Consider the following 24524-nt stretch of genomic DNA (forward strand, 5'->3'; position numbering starts at 1 on the left):
ATTGATGGTTAAGCACATGGTTGAGCATTTCTATATACAAGGACCCTGTTTCCCTTCACAATACAGTGACTGCACATACAAATTAGACATTCTGTTTTGTGTGTACAGTCTGGAACATCAGGTCCAAAAGACTAAAGTTGGTATTTCCAAAACAGAGCTCCAGTGTGCACTAAGATAGCATTGGTGGTACTTGTGTTCTCATTTGGCTCAAGTCACAGTGATTTGAATTTAGTTTCATATTAAACAGCTTTGTATTACCTTTTTATAGAAGATTCACTAGTAGCAGTATCTGTATCTGGAGATCTTAAAGTATGGGATCTATCCTCATCAGTGACCAGTATACAGGTCAGTTTGCATGAAACATGAAGTCTTAACCTAAAACATGAATGTAACATATAGAACATGGAAGTATTGTCAGGATACAAAAATACTGAATCTGAACATAATGTCTTGTGAATGTGTATTAAACAGAGTTAGTTATTTTTGTAAGCATGTTTGTTGAAAAGGCTGAGGCTCTTACTAAGCCCTATCTCTTCATTCTCAATAAAATTCCTAGAATCCATCCTTCTTATCTCCACTAAACACTAGTCCATGTCTTTGTACATCTCTTGCCTTGACTACTGCATCATCTTCTGGCTTTCCTACAGCTTGCCTGTTATTCTTCCACACTGATGCTAAGATCATAATCCTTTCTTGTCACTCCTTCCTCTAAACCCCTTCTTCTCCCCTTCCACATTATGTTCAAAGCTCTGCATAATTCTACCTGTATGCTCTCTTGGTCCTTCTTTCTGTCTCCGATATACTATTTTTGTCTCCTTCTCCCACTGTCTATTTTTCATATTCTTTCATGCTATCCTCTTCATTTGGAACAGCCTTTCACCCACCCTCTCTCCTCAAGTCTACTTATTGTGTACAGTTTATGAATATTAATATTCTCACCAAAGCTGCCCTGACACCTGTTTGTGCTGGAACTGGAGTCCTAGCTTTTCTTTTGATCCACTTAGTCTGCAAGTACTTTAGGCCAAGGACTTCAACGGTTTGGGCCAAATTCATCCATGGGGTAACTCCACTGACATTAGTAGCATTAAAATGTGGATGAATTCACCTTCTTGCTTTTTGTAAGCACACAGGAACATAGAAATGACCAGACTGAAGCAGACATAATCCCATCTAGTCTAGTACAGTGGTCAGAACCAGATGCTTCAGAGGAAAATGTCATAACCCTGCTGTAGACAGATGTGGCCCCCATACTAGTTCAAATCTTGGTCTCTAATAGATAGGGATTGACTTAAATCCTGAAGCATGAGGTTTAATATCCCTTTCAAAATTTTTGTTGCTGTTTATTATAACTCTGGGTATTCTTAATATCCATATACATGTCCAATTCCTTTTAGAATCTTGCTAAATTCTTGCCTCAACAACTTCCTGTGGCAATGAGATCCACAACACTTACATTGTTATATAAAAAAATTAGGACTATCACTAATAAAGGACTCAAATTTGTATAATCCTTTTCTTAAAATAGGAAGGTTGCCTTTTTAGCCACACGAGCAACAATTTCAGCACCTCCTTTCTCCAGAGTACGCTTAGCTACATTAGTACCTTAATGTAGGAGCAGCTCATGGGAGGTGCATATTAATTGATAGGATCAGACCCTTAAAGAGATGCTGTCAAGTTTGATGTCACTTCTAAAAACATGTTCATTGTTATAAAAAGACTGTGTTTAACATTTCCCTTCAGTATATCAGTCCTAGATAACTAGTGCTGCTGCAGCCTTGAAATTGTTGCTGTTAAAGCTGAGTGACTGTGCAGCCACCAGTCACAAACAGACATAACACAAGCATATGTAGGTATTATGCCGATCCTTTTCTTTTCTGTCCTTTGAGATGGGAGGGGTTCAGAGTTAGTGAGACTACAGCTCCTTCAAATACCTAGAGAGCACAATTCTCATCAATTGTAATTCCCTCCTGGAGCTGCAAGGGTGAGTAAGAAGATGCCATGACATTCCTGCCTGTGATAGTGGCTGTTTTGCTTTTAACTTAACAGCTGAGATTGTCTGACCACTGTAGACCTTCTTGCGGAGGATTGATGATGGGAGGGGGATTGTTTCATGGCCGAAAATGTCAGTATTTTGTGATGTGATCAATAATTAATAAAAATAATTCCAACATAACTATTTTGGGCCTGTCAGCCTCGATAGTGAGCCTTTGATATTCACTTTGAAAAGGGCAAAAAGTAGGATTTTTTTCTTTTGCAAGCCATTCATGCTTTCAAATCCAAAAGGATAGGAATATAATGACCCCTAAAAGTGGTGGGAAAGTATTAATTTAAGTCAAGATCATTTACCCAGCATACAACTCAAGTGCCGATACTATTGTTTGCTATGCTGTAGGAAAAGAATCCCCTGTTGGCCATTGTGTATCTGAAACTGCGAGCGTATAGACTGCTATGGCTTTGTTGGCTTTACATGGAGCAATGGCTAGTGCATCTTCATAGTGGCAGATCTATCAATGTTGCCTATGCTCTTCCCTGATCCAATCCCTCCCTGACCCTCATTGCCACTCCTTTAAATGAGAGTATGAAGGCAGTCCCCACAGAATGCCCATCATCTCTACAGGGGCCATGAATCCTACCCCCAACTCACTGTTTAATGAAAAGTTACAGTCGCATTGCATTTTGAACGTCTGTCTTTACAAAATGTTTTTAATAGCTGGTTTCTTTCCTGAAAATTCATAGCCTGAAGATCCAGAATATCTTGTTTGTCTAATACTACCACTTTTCCCTCTAATATCTAGGAGAGGCAAAGTGTATATGAACAAGAATCCAAAGCTCTGGACTGTACAAACTGCCAAGCAATAAGATTTTGCACATACACAGAAAGACTCCTCTTAGTCGTGCTCGCAAACTGTTGGAAGGTACAGCATTACACATTTTACTTAATGCTTCCTATATAACATTGTTAGCAATTCAGTAGCATTTTGGAAAAGTGAACATGATTGATTTATATGTAAGTAGTTATTTTCCTCCTTAAATCAAATGAAACAGTACTCACTAGCTATTTGGGATATCAGAGGAAACTGCTTGCTCCATTTCTTCACCAGTTATTTTAATTGCGTAGCTGAGATGATAAAGGCCTGGATTTTTAAAGGTATTTAATGCTGTGCTCTGCTCTGTATTGCAGTGCCCAAGTCTCATTTTCAAAGGTGACTTGGGTTCCTAAATCCCATTGAAAGTCAGTTCCACATGCTGCCATACCAAATGCTGTCCCCCCCGACCACTGCACTACATTCTCCTGCAACTGCAGGAGAGGAGGCCCTGTGGAATAGCAGCCAATGTGTTTTCAGAGGAGCTGGGAGTGGGATAGCCATCTTTTGCTATGCACTCCTGGAAAGATGTGGGTTTGCATGGTGATTAAATTAATCTGTGATGAAGAACAAATGTGTGTCCCAGATGGCAGAACTGTGGGCGGATCTAACAGTGTTGGGTTAAAGAAGCTACATATGTAGTGTGATCATGAACAGAGGAATGTAAAAGTTCTCCCAAGAGGAAATTTGAAGGTTTTGTTCTAATGGGCCACATTTACTCCTGAACAAAATGTAGTTACACAGAGGATGAATTTTGTAATGACAAACAAAACAAATCCCCTGCCTCCTCCCAACCCCCTGACTGTAACTCTACCTTTAAGCCTTTAATGTTGTTTTTTTTTAATTGGCAGTTTTTTCTTCCTAGAATCATGTGGCCTGATTCTGATCTTACTGTGTTTTAACAGTAGCGTAACCCCATTGAATTTAATAGGGTGGTCTGAATGTACATCATAAAAACAGTCTCATAAATACTTTACTTTCTGAATTTTTGCTCAAAGCCAGTATTTGCATTAAAATGAAATAGTCAACAGGAAACACATAGTATTCATTTATGTTTATCTATCATTTTTTTGTCTTTAGGTCTATGATTATTGTGATTTTTCCTTGCTATGCACTGAATTCAACAAAAGTGGTCAGTGCTTTGCTGGTGGTGAAGTGCTAGCTGCTCGGAGACTCATCATCTGGACAGAAGATGGTCACAGTTACATCTACCAGCTGCTGAACAGGTGGGCTCAGATTGGAAATGAACACAAAAAGTTCAGGTACAAGATGAACTTTGGGAGGTTTACTGTGGAAAATCCCTGCATGTCGCAAATGATGAAAAAACAGAACAAAAACACTTTGGCACTAGAAGATTTACCCTGAGTTTGACAGCCCTCGGTCTTTGTTTGACACAGCAGGGGATACAGGAATAAGATTAGCCATGTAGAACTTGGGCAGCTGGTGCTGTGGTTTCAAAAAGAAATCACTTGTAATTACTTACCCAACAACTTTAGCTGAACTTGAGAATCTTGGACACAACCATTCTGCTTTTAAAAAGACCAATTTCTAAAGCATTTGATTTTCTTTTTAATTATGCAGTGGACATTCTAAAAGCATATATCCTGCCGATGGAAAAGTGCTCAAAGAAACTGTTTATCCTCATTTACTCTGCTCCACTTATGTGAAAGAAAATAAGGTAACATGAGAATGTTGTACAATGAGCTTCAGAAGTTGCTTCATATTTTGCTTTCAATGACCAGACAGACTCTAGGCAAACTGGACATTTAAGGCATTGAGTCAAACTGGGTTTAGTTGTTGTATTGATATAATAAATAAGGCTTACTCCTTGATTCTAATTTTGACTTTCAAATATGGTGAATCCATGATATACTTTGTATTTTACAAAAGGCTCTTTGTTGAGATTTTTTTTGTTAATTTTCAAAATTTGTATTAAAATTTAAAAGGCAAGGTAGAATATTAAGAATTCCTTACACGCAAGGGGCTCAATCCTGCAAAAAGTTACTTGTGTGAATTCTCCTATTGAAGTCATATGCATAACTATTTGGGCCCAAGGACTCTCTTAGTTCATTACAAAATGCATCCACCACAAACTGTAATCAGGTCTTTGAACACATTACATTATACAGAGATGCCTATCCTGATCCTGCAAAGACCTATGCATGTGTTTAACTTTTTTTCCAGTGTGAGCAGACTTTACTGGCAGTACTCAGTGTGTAAAGTTAAGCACATGTGTAAGTCTTTGCAGGATTGGCACCTAAGGCCTAAGAAGCTGTTTCTAAAGTTTAGGGAAGTTCGTACAGAGGAAATTGAAGAGTCAGATGGATCAAGAGTCCTTATACTTCCAGTTGTAAATGTGTGCCTGGGTGTGTGCCAATTGCAAGTTTACTAGTTACTAGCTTGACAATGGGTGACTCAAATGAACTCCGTTATTGGAAAGAATACATCTGAATGGTTGCTTTCCTCTCTGTGTGACTAGAGAAGATGATGGCTGGTTGAATGAACAGAAATTAAGTGATTGGAAGATACAAATTAAGGATTGGTTACTACAGTCCCCACTCTGGCAAAAACAAAAACCCTATTGATTTTAACAGGGATTCTGTCTGAGTAAGGACAGCAACCATTGGACCAAGGTTAAGACTTAGTACTTATGGAATTTTACTTATTTATTATTTGGCTATGAAAAAGTATGTGGGACCTGCTCCTGTTGAAGTCAATTTTGGTTTTTTGATGTTGACTTAAGTGGACCAGGATCAGGCCCTTAAATCATTCGTCAGGACTGTGAGAGAAAGGCATATTTTTATTTGTACTCCACCAAAAGCACTATTAAATATACAGGCTTATGTGAGGTTTTTATTAGTCCCTCCAGTTTGTTGCTGAGTAAAGGATTTTAGACACCACTTTTGCTGCATAGTTTTCCTTATACCTGTCCGGTTTAATTTTTATGTGAAGGGCAATTGCCATTAGTTTATTTTTCCCCTCAAACACTTGTGATCTAAAATCAGATAGGATAATAGTTGAAGGATGTCAAAAGATCAAAGACCATCAACGAAGAGAAGTAGCCAAAATACATGGCTTAGCAATAACTGTGTCACTATGATGGCAGAGCAGCTTATGTATAATTTTTTCCAACAAATGAAAGCATTTTTTTTTAAAGTATCCACATTCTACCCATTTTCTGTTCTTTTTCTTTGATGTTTGGCTTCATCCTGTCTAATTAACTTCATGGCAAAATCCATGGTGATTTTTATGGCAAAATCGAGTGTGTGACTTCAAAGTAGCTTGTGAGGCTGTACATCTCGACCTCCAAGTGCTACATCATAACACAGAGCAGGAGTTCCCAAATCTTTTCATAGTGGCACCCATATTTATAATTCTGTGGACTTCTCTTCCCATTTGCAATCATGTAACATCCTTGTCGCAACTCCAACAATTGCTTATATGGAAAAGTGATATGAGAATGTTATTTGTGCCTTAGAGAATCTTCCCCCAAAATAAGAGTTAGAAGCCCAGCTTTCATTGACTTTTAAGTAGGAGCTGGACATCCATCTAATGGCATTTTGGGCCTTTGAAAATCTGAATGTTAATGTATTTTCACCTATATTTTAATGCAGTTTAAAAGTTGGAAATAAGGATCATGAGAGCATCCACTGTCAAATGCTGCACAGGCCTATAGTTTGGGCACTACTGGAATTGAGTATGTAGTATCATATGTGTTAGTCCTTACATTCAGGGGTCTCTGATTAAAGAGGGTGTATAGATTCCCAGTACCAGTGGAAGAATGTATGACTTCAGCTATCAATAAACATAGCATTTGCATTCCACATGTATTTCTCTCAGCATTGTACAATAACTGTTAATGATGAAATACATAAGCAGAGACCTGTTAGATGTCAGTAACAAGTCTGCTTTCTTCAAGTATATTATAGCCATATACCCTGTAACTTCTTGCAGGTGAAGTGAATGATGACACTGTAGGCCATTAAGTATTTATGCCAAAACACTGTCCCCAGACTTGCTTTCTCTTGTATTAAATAATCTACTGTGAATGCAGGGTTGTTTTTTTTTGTTCTGTTTGTTATGAAGATAATTTAGGTTTTATATCAGCTGAATTTTTTGGCCCAATTCCTGCCCCCGTTCTGCTTGTTTTCTGCAAAACTGCCAGCACAAAGCAGGCAGAAAATTTACTTAACAAGCTGCTTGCGGATTCTCCTGGCGTAGAAGAATTCACAGGTGGTGTAGACCCTGGGTAGCATTTCCCCACCAGTCCCAACTCCTGGCCTGGCGTATATGTTGTGGCAAGAGCATGGGTAGAGCAATGCTGCACTCTGGCAGTCCCTGTGTTCATAGTGGCCTTTAAGAGGGTCATACCAGCCAGTGCAACTTAGAGCAGCCACTGACTGAGGAAAGTTCAGCCACAGCTGAGGATTCAGCCCTTTATTTCTAGATGTATTTCCAGATATTATAGTTTTATTTTGCAATTAGGGACTGTATTGTCTTAATCTATTTTTTTATATGGAAATGTTGACTAGTTGCTGTTATTTTTGTCACAGAGTTTTCCTTTTGTTATGGGCTTTATGAATGAAAGAAAGGAACCTTTCTATAAGATTCTCTTTTCTGGAGAAGCATCTGGAAGAATCACCTTGTGGCATATTCCTGATGTCCCAGTGTCGACGCTTGATGGTTCTCCAAAAGGTTAGGCAATTTTCTATATTATGTGCAATTTTTAATTGCATTGTTGCTACCTCAATTCTCATGAAAAGTCACCCGGGAAAGTGGAGCTTCTCTAGTCATTCAGGGTAGAATTCATCTCTGGTCTGTAAAACTTACACAAGGCTCTCTACACCAATAAAGCCATGCATAGGTCTGGAGGGGAGAAACATAGGTACAATCCTTGCACAGATTGCCCAGCCTGGCCAAAATGCCATGGAAAGGGCTGTCATGCTGGGCCTACACAAGCCAGTGCATGGAGGTTACCCCATTGAGGGACCATGTGATCCAACTGGTGTGGAAAAGGTGCAATTACTGTTCCAAACCACAGGATGAAAGACAGACCTTTTGGGAGGAGGTGGTCAGGGAGGCAAGTGTGCTTTTTATTTTTTATAACTTTTTTACAATCAGTCACTTCTCTGACTTGTTCTCTATTGTTGAATCCCTGGAAATTTCATGTGAATTATTCTTGACTATCTATTCCTTTTTGCTAGAGATCCCAATAGCAGCAGCTTGGACTCTACAGGACGATTTTGACAAACATCGTGCTATGTCAGAAGGCATTATTGATCATATTTGTACATCTAAAGATGGGACCGAAAGTGCAGCAGTCACTTCATCCGTATATGTGCCCAACCTTGATAAGCTGGTGTGTGGGTGTGAAGATGGGAAAATTTTCGTAACACTTGCTTTGCATGCTGCCAAAGCAAGAATTTTAGAAGACATTTCCTTGCTGAAACGTAAGTTTTTAATGCAATTCTACTTAATTTAATTTTTAACCAAGCATCTTTTCATAATCCTCTAAATGAAAAAGGAGGCAGGAAGTAGGGACATGACGGCTCAGTTTTGACCTCAGTTATACAAGTCCTGGTCCTGGAGGTGTTGTTGAGAGCAGCACCCATGAAACTGAGGGCAGAATTGATCCCTTTCCTTTTTATTTAATATTGTTTCTCATGAACAATTACAGGTTTATACTGCTCTCTCCTGGATATGTTGCCATGAATCATTTGTTTAATATTGTACAGTATGTATATTTGCACTGTTTCATTATATAGGTGAAGAAATTGCCACCGTAAGTCAAATATAAATATGGGTCATGTTACCTTGCCTTTAAATTACTCCAAATCCATTGGTTTAACTGATTTTAATTTTCAGAAGTGCACGATCTGGTTGACTAGCTTCTTCTGAATGGTATTTTATATCCATGCTTCTTTTGGTATGAATTGTCATTTTAACCCTAATTAAAAATAATACTAGATTATAACACATCTTTTTAATCCTAAATTTCAGAGCACATATAAAAGAATCTTTATTTCAATCTTGAAAGAATAGAAACATTTCTTCTGCTCCAGTTTCAGAAGGTGTTTAAAACTTGGTGTGTGTTTTGGTTTGATTTGATTTTTTTCTTTTTAATACAATAAGGTCACTTTTTAACTTGTTATATGCATATGTTGATGCACCTTAGATTCTTTCCAGGTGCATTTTTCCATTAAAGAAGTGGGAGCCCGATTGTGCAAATACTTGCAATTGAGCATGGATTCGTTACCGTGATGAATTTTTTTATGAGGCCTGATTCTCCTCTCATTGACACTGGCTTTATTCTGGTGTAATTGAGAGGAGAATCAGGCCCGATAAGAAAATAGTACCAATAGGACTACTTGGGATCATCAACACTATGCTAGTCATAAGCATTTTCAGAGTCTGGTCCTAAGTTTTGTTTGTATTTAAAAATGTGTGAAGACATTTTGTAGTCTTTACTTAATTCTGCTTACTGAGAGTTTTACCCAAGTAAGACTGAGGACCCTGTACTCCCCTCCACTTGAGCAGTTGAAAAGGCCCTAGGCCCTTGGGTGAAGATCAGGGAGTGCCAAGGGGAAAATGGTAGCGTATGTTCCCCCACCAGCACTGAACCACTTCTCTCCCCTCTGCAGCCACTGCATTGGAGCCCAGCTCTGCACAGCCAATGCTCTGTTCATATACAGGAGAGCTGGCTGTGACATATTGCAAAGAAACAGATGGTATGTCCACATTGCAATGTAAGCCCAGTGTTTGAACTCAGCTTCAAGCCTAATCCCTCTTCTGTCTACACACACATTGTGCTAACCCAGGACTCAGACAAAGGGTTCCAGGACCCCACAGGGGTGGAGGGTCCAAGCCTGAGTCAAGCTGGGAGCCAGGGTTCAAGCCCTACTGCTTTGCAATATAGATGCAGCCCCATTGGACTCGTGCTCGGAGATTCTGCCAAAAGTACCCCACAATTCCTCTGAACAGTCAAGTTTTCCCACATTGCACCATGAACAAAGGACTAGAGCGGCCACATTTTGCGAGGATGCGAGGAAGTCTGGAATATGGGTGGTAGGACCCAGGCCTGCAAATGCAGTGTGGATGCTGGTGCCCGAAGCTGGGACACAGGGTTCAACAATTTCTAATCTGGGGTTACAAATGGGTGTAGACGCTCAAACCCTAGGTTAACAAATCCAAGGTCTGCTAACTCAGATTCTTCTAACCCTAGGCTGACATTGCATTGCAGACATATCCAAAGTCTTTCTGTAGTTGAGAGAGGTGCGGAAGGTTTCAGATCCGATGGGTTCCCTCCTGCAGATCCTGGGCTATGCTCCTTTTGATCATTTCTCCTCTCAAGTCCCCTCTACCTCTGGCTCTCCTCTCAAAAAGGAAAACCATAGTAGAGTGGCAGCAGCTCAGGAGCTGTGGATCAGTGCTCCTGTTGTGTGCCTTTTGTGGCATAGAGAAAAGAATTTGATCTTGAGTAAGGGCTATATTGGCCTAAAACTCTTACTCATTTAGGAGTGAGCTCTGAAATAGAAATGGTACTATCCCATTGGGAGTCCTAAGCAGGAATATTTTTGACCCCTACCCCGACAACACACACTAAAAAAGCGAATAGGGGACCCCCGTGAGCTGCTCAGGGCGCTAAGCAATTACTTAGTCTGCTTATGCCTAGCGCCGATTCTACTCTTGAACACATTTCATCGTACAGATTTCCTGACTGTAAGCACATATATAGTAAAAATCTGTAAGCTTTTTTTTTTTTTTTTTTTTGTAAAGGGCAGAAATCATTTATCTAACATTTTTGTCTTACAGATACTTTGCCTTCCAAAGTTCTTAAGGGCCACAGCAGGAGTGTTACTTGTTTACTTTATCCACACAGTAAATCAGCCAGGTTTGATCCAAGTTGGCTGGTGTCAGGTGGCCAGGATTCTTGTGTGATCTGGTGGGATATATTTACGGAGGAAATTTTGCATCAATTCACTCTGCAAGCTGGTCCAGTAATGAACCTGTTGTTATCACCAGAGAACTACAGAGTAAGTAAAGATAGTGTATATGATGGCTTTCTTTGGAGGGCGGGGGGAGTAACATTTACAGTAATAATTTTATTTTATTTGTAACTTAATTCCCAGTTACTAACTACTTACTTTATGTTTTGTGTGAGATCTACGTTGGCTCCCTGTTTTGGGGTCTGATTCGCTACTGTTACATCAGTGTAGTTCCCATTAAGTCATCAACCTGGAGAACTGGAGTGGAGAATCAAGACTTTCCTGTCTGAATGTGGCATTTTTAGAGAGAACTAGTTCTGAATAAACATAATTGCCAGAGGGCACATAATTGCCTGATTCTCTTTTCACTTATGTATGCTGGTGTAAATCTGAAGTGGCTTCCACTGAAGCCAATAGTTACGCTGATGTAAAAACTATGAGAGGAGAATCAGGCCAATAACACTTAGTTATGTATAAATATGTGTGTTTGATTGTTTTGATACCTAGCAAATTTCTATTGGCCTTTTTCTCATGTCTAACTAGATGCTTTAGAAACAATCTTTTACTTCAGAATGAACGATCAGCTCTAGTACTATTTAATTTCTAATATGCTTGTGCATTTTTGAAATGTACAGGTTTCAATACAGCAAACCCTTACTTGCATGAGATGCCCCTGAAGTCAATGGAGCAAGGATTTTACCCCTTAAAGGTGAAATACACCTTAGTTCAAAGGGCCTGCGCAATAACCTATTTATTACACAAGGTCCACTTATGGTGCATCTACACTACAGCTGGAGGTGTAATTTCCAGCTTGGGTAGACATACATGCGCTAGCTTTGTTTGAGCTAGCTAACTAAAAATAGCAGGGTAGCTTAACTGGTTCATAGGGCCTTGTGCTGGCCCTCTGCACTGCTAGGTGAAAATCACCCCTGTGGCAAAAGGTGGTAACCTGATCTCTTAAGCCCTGTTTTCAGGGATTGTGTTGGACTTACATGGCACCTAGGCATTTTTCTGGTCCTTTGGACAGGGGTGAATTTTACCCGAGGGTGAATTCCACCCTATGTCAGTAAGGATTACTTGTCGAAATAAGGCTTTTACAGGAACAGATCCACATAGTGCAAAATGCAATTATAACATACCTAGTTTTTGCACTGGCGATATTTTGCCTTTGGCCTTTGTGTCATAACAACTGATACATAATTTTATGTCAGATGAATAGCGATTTGAGTTAAAGTAATTTTTAATTTCTTTTTATTTCCAGGGAAAACCTCTATTACTAAGTATATTTGATTATATAGTTGCTGCTTTAATAGCCCACCTGTTGATGTACGTGATTTTTTAGAGGATCCAATATACATGCATTGGATTGTACCTTTCCTTTGGAGATCAGATTTATAGTTAATCTTTTCAAACAATTTTTGGAATGCAGGCTGAAATGTAATACTAGTTTCTAAATGAATATATTTTGTGGCAGGGACTGTTTTGTGTTTGTTTGTACAGTGCCTAGCACAATGGGCTCTTGGTCCAGGACTGGAGCTCATAGGTGCTACCACAATAAAAACAATAAAAAATAATCATAAAAATTGAGTTATTTATATGTTTTTGCAGCTAAACGGACACAGGATTGTGTGCTGTATATGCAGTGATCATTCAGTAGCACTTCTACACCTTCAGGAGAGAGTATGTCTCTTACATGCCAGGAAGCATTTGTTTCCTGTGAAGATGATAAAATGGCACCTTGCTGAAAATCTGCTAATTGTCGGATGCGAAGATGATTCAGTTTATGTTTGGGAAATTGAAACAGGTAATGTGTTTTTTCTTGTTCATCCCTCGCTAATTAGTTTTGTTCTAATCTATGATGTTTGGTTACATGTACCCAGATCTGTAGTGGGGCCATGCAAAGATAGTAACAGGTTACATTTATTAACTAGAAACTTTAATTTTTTTATTATAAATGAGCAAGAATTAAAGGCTTCATGTGATACAGAGTATGTCAATAATAAAATACAAGCGCTTGAGTCAGATCCTGACAAGCAGATGATTAGCTGATATTGCAGTACAGAGAAGTGAGCCGGATATTTCTGGAAGCTATAAATAAAAACATAAGTTATCTACTTTAATTATTAACAAGAGAGAAATTTACTGTCCTACCAATCTCAAATTATGTCATTACATTTTGCCTTCTTCAGCACACTCACAATCTTAGCAACCTTTTGAGTTAATTGATGATCAGTAATAATGGAAGATAATTAATTGCATCTCTCACAACTGTGTAGTTGGGAAAACTAACACTGAGTATTTCAGCTTAAATTGTGGATTCACAGGTGATTCGGTAGGGTGACTGCTGATTCATAAGGATGGTAAATGTACTTATTTGAACATTGAGAGACTTAAAATTGTTAGAAGCTTTAATGTTATTGAAAATTGCAATACAATGTTTATCTCTGCAAGTGAGAACACACCTTGTGAAAAAAAGAGTACATAATGAGTTTAGAAGCCATGTAATATAAAGAATATTAATACGAGAGGAAAATATAATGTTACAAAATTCACTATACAAAACTTAATTCACAACATTGATAAAAGATATTTTGCTCTACAAACTAATATAGCTAAGTCAATGGCTATCCTGAAAAAGTACCTATTTTAGACAGAGTTCCCTGTTTAAATATGATAAATACCAATATTCAATGAAGTACTTGGCAAAAAGCAGACTGCATAAATTATATACTACATGGATTTTAGTAAGCTATTTAATACAGTTGAGTAATTAGGATAGGAACTGCCAAGGCATATGGTACTTATTTTTCCTCTAATATACTGAATCTTAAAAAAAAAAAAAAGTTGGCTTAGCTAAAAAATGAAGTTATTAGCATTTAAAATCTGTTGAAAACTATTTTTTTCCAAAACCAGTAAGATTTTTTCCAGTATTGAAGACATATTGTGCAAAAATATTTTATCTAGGTTTTAAAAATGCTTCTAAATTACACCTTTTTGTTCAAAAGAAACAGAAAAGATGTTGCTCTTGAGGTGGAGACCCACACTGACCTCAGGAGACTGTTAAATTGTGTGTAGTGCTTATTTATTTTCTACTGTGCTATTATATGCTGTTCTGCGAGTAAAAGACTTAACACTGCAGCTTACATTTACAGCTTTAATCCTACTGCAATAAAAAAGGTTGTGGAATAAAATTTTCAAAAGCACCTCAGTGACTTAAGAACATAGCGCTTAAGAGTCGTATTCTCAAAAGCAATTTTCAAGTGCTCTGGAGTCACTTAGGAGGTTTTGAAAATGCTACACTTCTCCATTCATATTTTTATTTGGTTATGCACTTTTTCTTAACTGTAGTTGCTGATTAATATCTATAATGTATAAGATTCCCTTTTTTACTTGTACATTAAGTCTGCTCTGTAAATATGTGCTTGACAGACCAAATTCTGTGGGTTTTCCTCCAAACAGGTACACATTAGATTGTATTAGTTCCCCCCTCTTGCTCAGCCATCTCTTCCCTTTGAGCTTTTGTAGTATTCAAATCATTCTCCCTCTGCCTGTCTGTTCACTCCTTTACATTACCCTTGATCTGTATTGGTCCCCTCTTTTTCTTCCACTATTCATCACATTTGTAATACCTTCTTGATTCTGTGTTTCATGCAATCTCATTCTCCTCCTTTGCCACCCTTCTCAAGACTCACTTCTTTTGGTTAGCTTTTAAATGCTATCCACCACTGCACCACTCCTGCCCTCCTACTGACTTTGCTCCCTCAAGCCATGAATATAATATGTTTACATATTAAACTAATTAAAAAAAAAAAAAGAACCAGAAGCATATGTACAATGGATGCATTTACTTCCATTCTGGTTCTAGAGATATTACTGGATCTAATTATGTTCTCCATTTTAAATATAAACAATAGGTCTGAAACTGGTAATTCCTTTAAAATCAGAATGAATTTGAAGTGCACTTGCACTTCTGTGTAATATAAGTATAGAAGATGTTGGGTATTTTTTTAACTCCTTCCCATTTCTTGCTATGGAATGCCTTTCAGATTGTAGGCTCCAACCATTCAATTATTTTTACTCAGAATTCAGCACTGGGCAAATCTGTTTACACCTCATAGTTTGTAAATCTTGAGAGCTCACTGAACCTCAAGTACTGTTGGCATTCTCTTACCTGAAAAATGTCACACTGTGACACTAAATCTAAGACTGAAATTACTTGGCAAAGGATATGCACTTTCTTCATAAAAATACTATTGTTGATGCATTTAAAAAAACAAGTTTTAAAGTTTTAAGCTACCTACACACTGTGTTTTAAAAAATGGGAGTAAATAAGGTGATGAGAGCAAGAAATTAAAAATTGATGCCTCTTACCACAAATGACTTACACAGTGGCCGTCAGTAGAAAAATCAACATTTACCCGCATTTACATAGGTACAACATTTCCTATTGTAACTATAGGGAAATAAAAATAGGTATCTACCACTGTGTGGTAGTTGTTGGTAAATTCTGACATTTTAAAGGAGAAAGTTATACGTTGGAGAAATCTTAACACCCTTTTGTCCCAATCCTGCATTCCTTGTTCACCTAAAACTCCTGTAGAAGTCAGTGAGAATTTTGAGTGTGCAAAGAATGTAAGGTAGAAATTTGCCCCCTTTCATCTCACTGAGATAAAAGACATCTTTGAGAGCATGTAATTGGAACTTATGAGGGTGGTATGCTAGGAAATGCTTACAAATTCTTAACTCTGAAGGATAAAGATTTGTCAACATTTCCCATAGAAATCTTGTTTGTTTTTGAAGATTTTAGAACCAGAACACACAAATATATTTTGGGGATGAAACCTGGCGTACAATATCTTAACCAGAGAATTATTGTGTGCATTTGAAGCATATTCTGAAGTAAAACTGGCCAAGTTCATGTTTAAGAATGACAAAATAAAGTACACTTTCTCGATGTTCACTGTAATTCTCTCTCAATCACAGCTACAATACTTTTTAAAATGAGTTTTACAAGGGATTATTTCATATCATGGGTTAATCACTTTGGATATTAAAAATAAAACAGCTGAGATGCTAATGTTCTTAAAAACTGCTACTATGCATTCACAATATTTATTTTTCATACACATTTTTAGTATGTATTTGTTACTATGGATCCATAATATGCAATCTGTGCTGTTGTTAATATGTATTTGCAGGATACACTGTAATAGCTTCTCAGGAGCTCTTACAGCATATACTATGAATATGAATTAAGGCTAAAGCTCACAACTCAGCTAAATCTGAAAGGGACTATTGACATGCTATTGGAGTCTAAGGAAACTCAGACCCTACAGCATATCAATTAAATACTTAAAAATATTTTAAAAGAGGAAAATAAACCAGAAGAACTATGTTAAGAGTGTAATTTAAACTCATACAAGGAAGAAAAGTCAGAGTTGAAAGCACCAACACTGCCTGTTTTACCTGTATGAAAGAGACTACAAAGCATTGGTTGTTCATTCTATACCAAGGGCTAAATTTTGTTAGAACTTAAACTTGATGAAAATGAAGTGACTGCAGAAGGTATATCAGAGCAGAACTCTGTTCTGCAATACCCAGTCACAAGTAGGTGGACCAAGGGGAAAGTGTTTAAATGTAACATTTTTAGTGCTTTATTTTGGATATCTATGAGCAAAGAGAATATGTTGGTGAAAATTGTGAAGCTATAATTTATTATTGTTACATCCCACCTTTAATGAAATTTGGTGCAAGAAGTTAGTTCCCAAATTTATGAAGTTACATGACTTTTGCAGCCTGCAGTAATGTTCTTGCTTTTTTACTGATCATTTAAACTTAAGTAGAAATCGTGCTGATGGATCATAGGTGTTTCAAACTTTATGGGTCAAATTAATTAGGTAGTGAATAATTCACTTTGTCATTTAAGAAATGAGACTCTGAGCTCTCTGTTGCAAGCACTCCGTGTGTGGAGCTCCCACTGAAGCTAATGGCCACTCCATGCCCCCAGCATAAAATGTACTCCAGTGGAGAGGACTACCATAAAGTGTATGCACCACGTAAATCTTATTTTGAGGGCTAACTTGGGATTTAAACAGTGTATAGGCCTTCAATACAAAAAGAAGAATTTCACCTCCATGGGTTTGCAGGATAGGGACCCAAGTGAATGTCAGTCATTTCTGTCCTAGGTTATGGAAATTAAGTAGTATTGACCAGATCATACTTAGCTGCTGTGTGTGGATGGGGACACAAAAGAGGGCCCTCTCCTTTTTGTAGCCCTGTGCAGCAGACAGACATAAATGCAAGTCCCTGCACTCCTGATACAGGGACTGTTCCCTCTTACCCACCACATAGGACTCAAAATACCCTAGATGGAGTGAAAAAGATTGGTGAGGAGGCAGAGACTGGTACTGAATAGGCCAGGTACACCAGTGGGAATAGGCTGTATCATGGATGGTGACTTCTGTGCATCCTGGTGAGCAAAGCAGTGTTACAATACTACAGAGACCCTTTAAAAAGTCAGAACATAATTTTACCCTTCTTTCCTGGTACCATAGAGGAGATGTTGCCTATTTCACGATTAAATAGAAGGTACCATGATGCAATAGCCCACAAAGATTATGGATTCATAAAGGGTGCAAAAGGCAGGATTTTTAAACTATAGACTCTTTTAAATCACTGTTTTATATATTTTGTTGCTAGCTTCAAGAAGCAGTCTACTACTAAAACTGAGGAGTAGCTAGAAGTTAGCAAGGCAGCCATTATTTGTCATACTGATGATTTTTTTCTGATTCACTTTGTGTCTGTAATTGAAATAGTACCTAGCATATCTAGGGAACTCCTCCTAGGATATACTGTAGTTGGTTAATATAAATTATATCTGTACAACAGTAGAACATGGGAGGTTATGGCACTGATCCTTGAAATTGGTCTGACCTAGATTGAGAACTATATAGATATGTCAGTGCCAGTCAGGCAGACAGCGGCATTGTCTAGGTCCTCCTATAGACCTATGTGAAAAGATGAATACAGTATCATCAGACAGAAATGAAGAGTTGTCTATGGAAACAATGCAGAATTTAACTATGAGCTGCAAGTAATATATTTATTAATAGGTGAGCATAGTGAGTCATATATTAGCTATGGCCTAGGTGTGGCCCATATCACCCCATTGATTTAAGTGGGAGTTCTGCTTTCATTGGCCGGAAGATGATTCTGTGTTTGAATGAAGCTATAGACTATTTGATCGTGATAATTAATAATAAATGGTATTCTTTTGGCTGTTCAGTCAACTACATGACTGATTCTTTACCTCTTAGGTTAAGTGAAATCCATCCTAGGAATCTAGTTTTATGTCAAACTTGTATATTACCATTTGCAGTAAAACAAAACTGTTATGTTATTTTTGTATTAGAATTAATTGGTAACTGGGAAAGTTGCTAACCTGTAGCAATTCCAGGATGCGAACTAGAGAAATTCCAAGAGGTACTTGATATACTTTTGTTGGTGTAAATCTACAGTAATTTGTTTCACTTTCATGGAGACCCTCTGAATTCACACCACTGCAGACAAGAATAGAACATGGTCCTCTGGGTCAGATTCTCCTCTCAGTTACATCAGTTCAACCCAAACACAGGAAAATAATTAAGAGGAGACTTTGGCCTGCTATTTGTACATGGAAGCTTTCATTGTGCATGACTGTGGCTCTCCCAGCATTTTCTAGGCCATCAGGTTTGCTACTAGGCTCTTTTGAAAAACAAGCTGAAGTTTCCCCCTCCCCCCCAGCTTTCAAATTCTTTTGGGAGGCTGTCCATAAATTACATAACAAATTAGGGGCTGGGCTGGTCCTTAATTTTGCATGTTTGTTTTAGTGTTACAAAGTGTATGAGGAGTGGGTGGGTCTTGAAAATCACCCAAAAATGTGTTAGATAATTTATGGACAGCCCCTTGTTAGCCTTTTATGAATGGATTTTCTTGGGGTTAAAATGTACATCATAATTAAATATCTTCAATTCAATCATTTTTAAGGCTCAGCCTGATGAATTAAATACTTCTGCTTGAGCTAGTGTGCTAGTGGGCAGCAGCTTGGGCTAGTCACACAAATACAGCTCCATCCAAGGTCTTAGTTATGCCCTTGATCCACCATCCACGCTGCTGCAGTCATGCTGCTATTTTTAGGTGCTAGCTCTGAGCAGACCTAGTGCACCAAGCTGGGAATTGTACCTCCTAGCTGCTGTGTAGACATATCCTGAGGTGGAAAAAATACATATTTTATTTATATATACATAGATTTTTTCCCCTTGACCTATATTTTGCCCTACAGGGGACCAAATATAGACACAGACATTTCTGTAGCTCTTCTATGATGGAGTGAAAGATTCTTTTGTTAATAAATTAAAAACTGTATTAGTGTCCACCAGAGGTAGTACCTTAAACTGTGATGGGCAACCTTTATAAAACCTAGATAGGAAGACACAAAGGGACAAATCCTTAACTAGTGTAAATTGGTGTGGCTCCATGAAAGTCAATCAAGGATTCAACCCAAAGGATCTTCTTTGTTGCAAACTCAGTGGATCAGATTCATCCCTTGTTTAACTCCACTGAGGTCATTTTTGGCTCATTTTTGCCATTATTTCTCCCTCCCCTGCTTTTACAAGGTGAACTTGCATGTGTAGAGCCCTTCAACCGTAGCATGTCTGATAATCAACAGTCTGTCCCTTCTGCTTATGTATTTGGGGATAGTGCTCTTCTTTTGCCTATAAAAAGCAATACATAGCATTAGAGAAATACTGGATAGTTGGTGGAAGGAAGGCAAAGTTAAAAGAAGTATCTCATTTCTCAGCTATAGAAATGGCAGTGGAATCCTTAATTCCGGATCTGAGCAGATGATGGTTCTTCAAATTGCTTACCTGCATGGGTTGTCATTTCTCTTGTTAAATCTTGAGTTCTTTTTACCTTCAGTAGCTCTGAAGGACACATTCCCCTTTATTTCATTTGGAAATATTTGTCATTTTTTTCTCTGTGACTGAGATGAACTCATTCATCCATTTCTGCCACTTAATTCATTCTATCAAAGTATTTCTTAGTTTTATACAAAATGTTGCTGCAGATACTTAGTGTACAGTGTAGCTGGCTGATCACTTTTATTCATCGTGGCAGCAGAGAGCTTCTGATTTTTCTCCAAGTTATCAAGGAAGAAGCAGCATATTGTATACCTTCATTCACTGCTATGCATATAGAGGTCAAAAGTGGCTGGTATGAATTGGTGAAAGAGAGAAAGTGGCATCATCCTTTGCTCCCCTTCCCCCTTGATACCTGCAGTAGTCTCTCTGTGAGTTTTGGAGTATGTCATGGGCCGGGGGGTGCAGTAGTGGGAAGATATATGCTAGCATTTCCCATGGCAAATGCATATCTTAATTATACACCACTACCTCGATATAACGTGACCCGATATAACACGAATTCGGATATAACGCGGTAAAGCAGTGCTCCAGGGGGGGCGGGGCTGCGCACTCCGGTGGAGCAAAGCATGTTCAATATAACGCGGTTTCACCTGTAACGCGGTAAGATTTTTTGGTTCCCAAGGACAGCGTTATATCGAGGTAGAGGTGTATGTAGGGATGTACCCCTGCTGCTTCTATCAGTATTTGAGTATTTTTGAATACTGCTGTTAGCACAATCAGTAGCTCTACAAATAACTAAATAGTAAGTTATTTTTCTGCTTTATGAACAAAAAACTAAGTTAAATTTGAAGAGTATTTTTTAATAAATGTTACATGTAGGAAATGACACTGTTCACATGTGCACCCTGAAGAAACCAACACAAAATAATATGGAAGCCATACATTATAATCTTTGAGGTGTATAGTTAAGGTGAAAGCTGGTAATGTTCCATATTTTAATCAAATTTGTAATAAATATTTGTCATTTTTATTTTTCCATGATACCAAATGTTGCATAGTCTGTTAAATTGATAAGATACTTTTTCAAAATGCATAATTCCAGAACTACTTCTTCGTACTTGTATTGTTTTGTGCAATCCAGTCCCAGCTTTCTTTTATTGTGGATCTTAAAGATTCAAAAAGTACATTTGGGGTAGTCATTACTATGGCAAATACAAGGTATTTTCCAAACCTGTATTTGCCCTAAGACAAATATGAAAATCAATAACAAATTTCATTCTAATTGTAAAAATAAATATTTTCTGCACTTAAAATATTTTCACCACTTAAAATCTACTTTAACAAGGAAATTGGTTCAGTTATCTATATTGCTTTTATTGTTTCCTGAGCAGTTGGTATCTTTCTGGTGGATTATGAAATGAGGTAAATATCAATGTGATAAGAACTACAGTAATAAAAGCAATTTACATTTTTTCCTGTGGAGACCATTGTTTTCTATGGCAGTTAGTTAATACTCAGTGATGTCCAGGACCAATCTGAGTCCATTAAGGGTATGTCTACACTGCAATTAAAAACCTGCAGCTGGCCCGGACCCCTCAGAACTCTACAATGCAATTAAACAGCCCTGCAGCCCTAAGTCAGCTGGCATGGACCAGCTAGGGTTTTTAATTGCAATGTACACATATCCTTAAAGACCTTGTGTTTACTATGAACTTCTGGCTATCAGAGGAATTTTTTGGTTCCATCCCATATAAAGGGAAAGATTTTACTTTTCAGATACAGTCAAACCTCACAATAACGCACCCTGTGATAACGCGAATTCGGATATAATGCGATCATAAGTTGGCTCCCCTTTAAGGCCGTAATACTGTTCGTGTTTTGCCGGAATACTGTACTGTACTTTTTTAATGATATTTATAAATAAACCACGTTCTTCCGGTCTTATAGGATAAAGTGACTCGTGGCTATTGCAGGCCCATTGCACTTAGTTCTCAGGTTGTACATGTGTATGGTGTTTGCCTATGACTGGTTTATGCTTTAAAATGTTACCCGATTGCACCCTTGCAACCAGGACTGATAGTCACAAATGAGAAGGCTTTAAGCAGAAGAAGGACCGAGTCACTCTCTTGTTTTGCGTCAACAAGTCTGGCAGCCACAAAGTCAGACCTCTGATGATTGGAAAAGCGAGGTCTCCCAGATGTTTTCATCATGTTATTATGAAGGTCCTTTCCTTTGAATACACTAACCGCAAGAATGCATGGATGAATAGCTCCATATTTGAAGGCTGGTTCCATAAAAATTTTGTGCCAGCCGTTCAGGCTCATTTGTGAAAACTCAAGCAGGAGGAAAAAGCTCTCCTTCTGCTGGATAATTGCCATGCCCACTCCCCAGCAGAAAATCTTGTCAGTCGGCAAGATTAAAGTCTCTTATCTCCCGAAGAACACTACATCAGAAATCCAGCCACTGGACCAACGCATCATATTGGCATTAAAACAAAACTATCATCGCAAAATGATCAAGCGGATGGTAGTGGATAACAACTCCTCCATCGACACATCACTGGCGTCACTCAACTTAAAAGAAGTCTGTCACCTCGGCAGGAAAGCCTGGGTTGCTATCTCTGCACGTTGCATTGAACGTGGTCTAAGTCCAGCTTTTCTGTCATCTACACACAATGGTGATAACGACGACGAGCCTGAATTTACAAGATTCAATGAAGACGACATACGTTTAGCCGAAGAAGCACAGAAGAATATGAGCACAGTCATTATGATATCCTCAACTGGTTTTCAGCAGATGACATGTGCCCCATATATGAACACATCTCAGATGACGAAATTGTTGCAAATGTCAGCGGGAAGAATGAAGCTGCGCCACCAGAGCCCGAAACTAGTGGCACTAATGACGACGACGACGATGATGGCACCTCAACTCCCTCAACAAAAGTGTCCAAGGCAGTAAAGCACCTAGAAGCCAGTTTGAGGTGGCTGGAAACTCAAGACATGGACAGCGTCAAAATCTTCCAACTCAGAAGCATTCTTGACTTTGCTAGAAGCCAACAGTCCCTGGCAAATAAGCAGACCACATTAGATAGCCTTTTTAAGAAGTGATGAAATTTAAAATTTATGGAGTCATGCAACCAGATTGACTCTGCACTCTGCACAATGATTAGTATAGTGGATTTCACATGTTTCTTTCATGTACATGTAATTAAATTACTATTTTTGTGTTTAAAACACGCTGGGATAACCGTTGTTTTTTTAACAAGACTTAAACTAACCAGCTTGAAATGGTAAATTTTTGAAACCCCGCTATAAAATGACCCCGCATTTATCACGATCGAATTTTTTGGACCCCAATTATCGTGTTATAGCAGGGTTTCACTGTAGTACCAGATTTGTTAATAACTGCAGGAGCATTAAGAAAGTAATTGAATTATCCAGGCTTTTGGGAACAAGAAACTTGAACACTTTAGCTTATAATTTATAGCTTATATAACTTATTCACAATGTTTAGATATATTAACTTATCCAAGGATCATTTTTTTTTTATACAAGATATAGATTTTCCACATTAGGTTACCAGTCTGTTTAGGAATTGTAGAAATCGTAGTCATGTTGCATAATCTGTGGATCGGTGGACAGCATTGTTGATTTCACTTTATTTCCACAAAATATGCACTGTCAGAAAAGATTTGTTCATAATATGAAAGATAATATTTCACATTAAATATTTTAATATGCATTGTTATCAAATGAAATATTTGTTAACTTTATGAATTGATTTTCCTTATCTTTGATTCATTTGTTTGCGGTTCCTTATCTTTGATTGATATGTTAGTATTCTGTACTTTTAATTACATATAGAGTAATTAAAGGAATTAAAAAAACATCAATCACTAATAAAGGAAATAATTGTATTATTTCCATACAACATTGAATAGTTAAGGGAAAAACCCAGAAAAGTACATAAGAGCAAAGTACAGGAAAATGTAAATAGATAATTGCACAGAAAAAAAATTGTTAAAGGAACAGTAAGTTTGCAAACTCAAGAACTCAAAGTGAGGCGATGCCATCATTAAGGCTGCCTGTGTGACCTTAATTCAGTCCCACTCTGCAAACGCATAATGTTAGTTTTTAATTGCATGATAACACACTGCTATTTTCACAGGACCACTGCCTTATTCAGTGATTTGAAATTCTCCAATAGCATTTGAGTCAGCTCTCAGAGACCCTCCTGCAACCCCAACTGCTATATTCCATGTCGATCTTTGAACTGACAGAGCTACCATGTGCTCGTATAACGCCAACAGATCCCTGTGTTCGGCGGGCAGGATCAAACCTGGGACCTCTGGAGCTTAGTGCATGAGCCTCTACCGCATGAGCTAAAAGCCAACTGGCTGTTAGCTAAGCCTGTAGAGCAAACTCATTAATCTCTCTCGCTCGCTCGCTCTCTCGCTCTCTCTCTCTCTCAATGATCTTGGTGCCACTAGATGGGACAGAACACCACACCCAGAAGGTTGTGGGTTACACTTGCTTTAAAATGGTCCTCATTTTTTGTCTGGATACATTTCTCAGAGTAATTTTGCCTTTTCTGTAACCATCACACTTCTTATAGGAGTGCCTTTTGATCTCCCTTGTGAAAACCACAGATACATTGCCTCATCAAAATCATCAGCAGCAGCTTTACGTACAATACACCTACTTTTTACTGCTCTGCTGTCTTTGGCTTCTTTTGCAATTTGCTCTATTTTTTTCCTAAGGGGGACTTATCGG

The 24524-nt window shown here is 38.1% G+C and overlaps 1 protein-coding gene across 1 annotated transcript in view; it reads left to right on the top strand.

Moving 5' to 3' along the window:
* Positions 1-24524, top strand: part of WDR72 (WD repeat domain 72) — a 187541-nt gene that overhangs the window by 22785 nt on the left and 140232 nt on the right. The window contains exons 6-13 of the mRNA XM_034784930.1: positions 269-345; positions 2796-2915; positions 3945-4090; positions 4446-4542; positions 7418-7559; positions 8069-8314; positions 10677-10897; positions 12458-12653. Of these exons, the coding sequence (XP_034640821.1) occupies positions 269-345; positions 2796-2915; positions 3945-4090; positions 4446-4542; positions 7418-7559; positions 8069-8314; positions 10677-10897; positions 12458-12653 (1245 nt within the window). The remainder of the gene's footprint in view (positions 1-268; positions 346-2795; positions 2916-3944; positions 4091-4445; positions 4543-7417; positions 7560-8068; positions 8315-10676; positions 10898-12457; positions 12654-24524) is intronic.

Source organism: Trachemys scripta, chromosome 10, assembly GCF_013100865.1.
Source record: "Trachemys scripta elegans isolate TJP31775 chromosome 10, CAS_Tse_1.0, whole genome shotgun sequence".
NCBI classification, from domain to species: domain Eukaryota; kingdom Metazoa; phylum Chordata; order Testudines; family Emydidae; genus Trachemys; species Trachemys scripta.